Genomic DNA, 2,077 nt, shown 5'->3' with positions numbered 1-2,077 from the left:
GAACCTTGTCGGGCGAGCTATCAAATATAAAAAAATATAGAGTGGGCATAGTAAACACTTTACTTGAAACATTTTTCACAAAATGGTTTCATTAATTAATATAAAAATTATAAAATACAAATCTTTATATTTTATTTCGTAACACTGTAACTTATTTTGTTACAAAAGATGAAGCTTATAACTTTATAAAATGTTTTTTTTGCATGTCGATACAAGGACAAGAGGTGGCACTAAACTTGACGACTGATATAATACCTTTGAGAGAAAGTACCAATGAGTAAATTTTGTTCACTATGCTTTGTCTATATACTTTTAAATGTCTTTGGAATGAAGTCAAAACATACAAAAATTTAAAAATACAAATCTATCCTCTTTATAATATTAGTATAGAAGTATAGATAGTATACAACGTACAGGTCCGTGGACGATCTCCCCGTTGCCTTGCGCCTGCGCAGGGTCGCGCGCCTCCACGTCTTCTGAGCCCACGGAGCCCTCCTTCTTGTGGTGATGGTGATGCTTCTTTTTGTTCTTTATTATTATCTTACGCTTCAGTAGAGATGGGGGAGGTAACTCCCCTCCTGATAACACATACGATATAAATAAAGCTATTTATGTAACAATGTCATAATCCTTCTAAAAAATTGAACAGAATCTTTTAAAAATCACAACGAATTTCACAAAATTTCAACTCTATTCTTACTGTTGCATTTATTATTGAACTTTTGTACACAAGGTATTCAACATTGCCTCTACATAGAAAACCCGTCAAATGATCCTTATTAACATAAAAATCGCGGAGCTAAATCTATACTTGCGCAATATATTATGTGCAAACAAGCAGTATTATTGTAATATATTCAATGAATAATAATCCAGCAAGCAATATCCGGCTGGGGCCCGGGTAGCAGCGCACAGGATGTTCCCGGATATAGAACGTAAAACTGATTTCGTATCGAATATTCCCCACATTACGGACGCTTTGCAAATTCAATCACATACTGTTTCTATTACCTTCCTTATACACTTCAATCTACAACCTATATAGATAATAGAATAAGAAACGAGAAACGGCTCTCCGTAAAACTTGTATTGTAATCAATTAAAAGTTTACACTCTTTGTTCTAATATATCAAAACACTAGCTTTCGCCCGCGACTCCGTCTGCGTGTAATTTAAAAAGAAACAAAAGTGAATAGCTTATACGTTTTTCCAGTCTACGCCCTACGTCTTTGCCAAATTTCATCGAAATCCGTTCAATCGTTTAGACTACAAACTCTAACAAACATCCATCCATCCATCTAAACTTTCGCGTTTACAATATTAGTAATAATTATTTAAAATAAGATGTGTAACTAACAAGGCTAGACGAAGATAATACGATGATAGAAGAAGATACGATTACATTTAACTTGTATAAAACACTAGATTCTCAAACATTCTAGAATGTAATCACGTTCAACAATTAAACATTTCCACGCGAGGATAGTACATTGATCGCGGTAATTATTCCAGTCCGAATAAAAACGTACGTCGGTTATAAAACGGGAATCGCTTATACATCACAAGGTTTATGTGACAGTGGGAATGTCAATAAAACCGCGGGAAATATTGCGAGGCGGCGATGATGCCGGCTTTAACAATCCGCCGGATGGCGATAAACCCGAGGCCCTGCTGTACCAACAAACACGCACACGGTATTTTGCTTGTATTGAAAATAAATCGAACAATTTTTGACAATAATAAAGATACGCAGTTTAGAACAGAAGCGACTCATTGACTATTAAAATACGAAATCAGATTTTTATACGAGTGAAACAGAGGAGCAAGGATACATAGATGTATAAATCTAGAAGAGACAAGTGAGGTGTCCCGCAAACTACCCAATTGAAAACCCCCATGCTTTACCTACTCTTCTGTAATATAGATTTTTATTGTAACATAAAATAAGTAAATAAAACTGGCATATTAGAGTGTCCTTTAAGTAAAACTTAGAAGATAACTCACCTGGTTCCAATTGATGTGAATCGAGCGGTCTATCGAGTAGCATATCACCGAAGATGTCCCGGCAGTAATTAGCT

General features: G+C 35.3%; 1 protein-coding gene across 1 annotated transcript in view; it reads right to left on the bottom strand.

The window, feature by feature from the left end:
* LOC106106395 (1-phosphatidylinositol 4,5-bisphosphate phosphodiesterase classes I and II-like) overlaps positions 1–2,077 on the bottom strand; it is a 53,146-nt gene that overhangs the window by 13,495 nt on the left and 37,574 nt on the right. The window contains exons 9-11 of the mRNA XM_013286971.1: positions 2,004–2,075; positions 415–578; positions 5–17 (exon numbers count right to left, since the gene is read on the bottom strand). Coding sequence (XP_013142425.1) covers positions 5–17; positions 415–578; positions 2,004–2,075 — 249 coding nt within the window. The remainder of the gene's footprint in view (positions 1–4; positions 18–414; positions 579–2,003; positions 2,076–2,077) is intronic.

This window comes from Papilio polytes, unplaced genomic scaffold (assembly GCF_000836215.1).
Source record: "Papilio polytes unplaced genomic scaffold, Ppol_1.0 DF822178.1, whole genome shotgun sequence".
Lineage (NCBI taxonomy): Eukaryota > Metazoa > Arthropoda > Insecta > Lepidoptera > Papilionidae > Papilio > Papilio polytes.
This window is presented reverse-complemented; position numbering and strand designations above follow the sequence as displayed.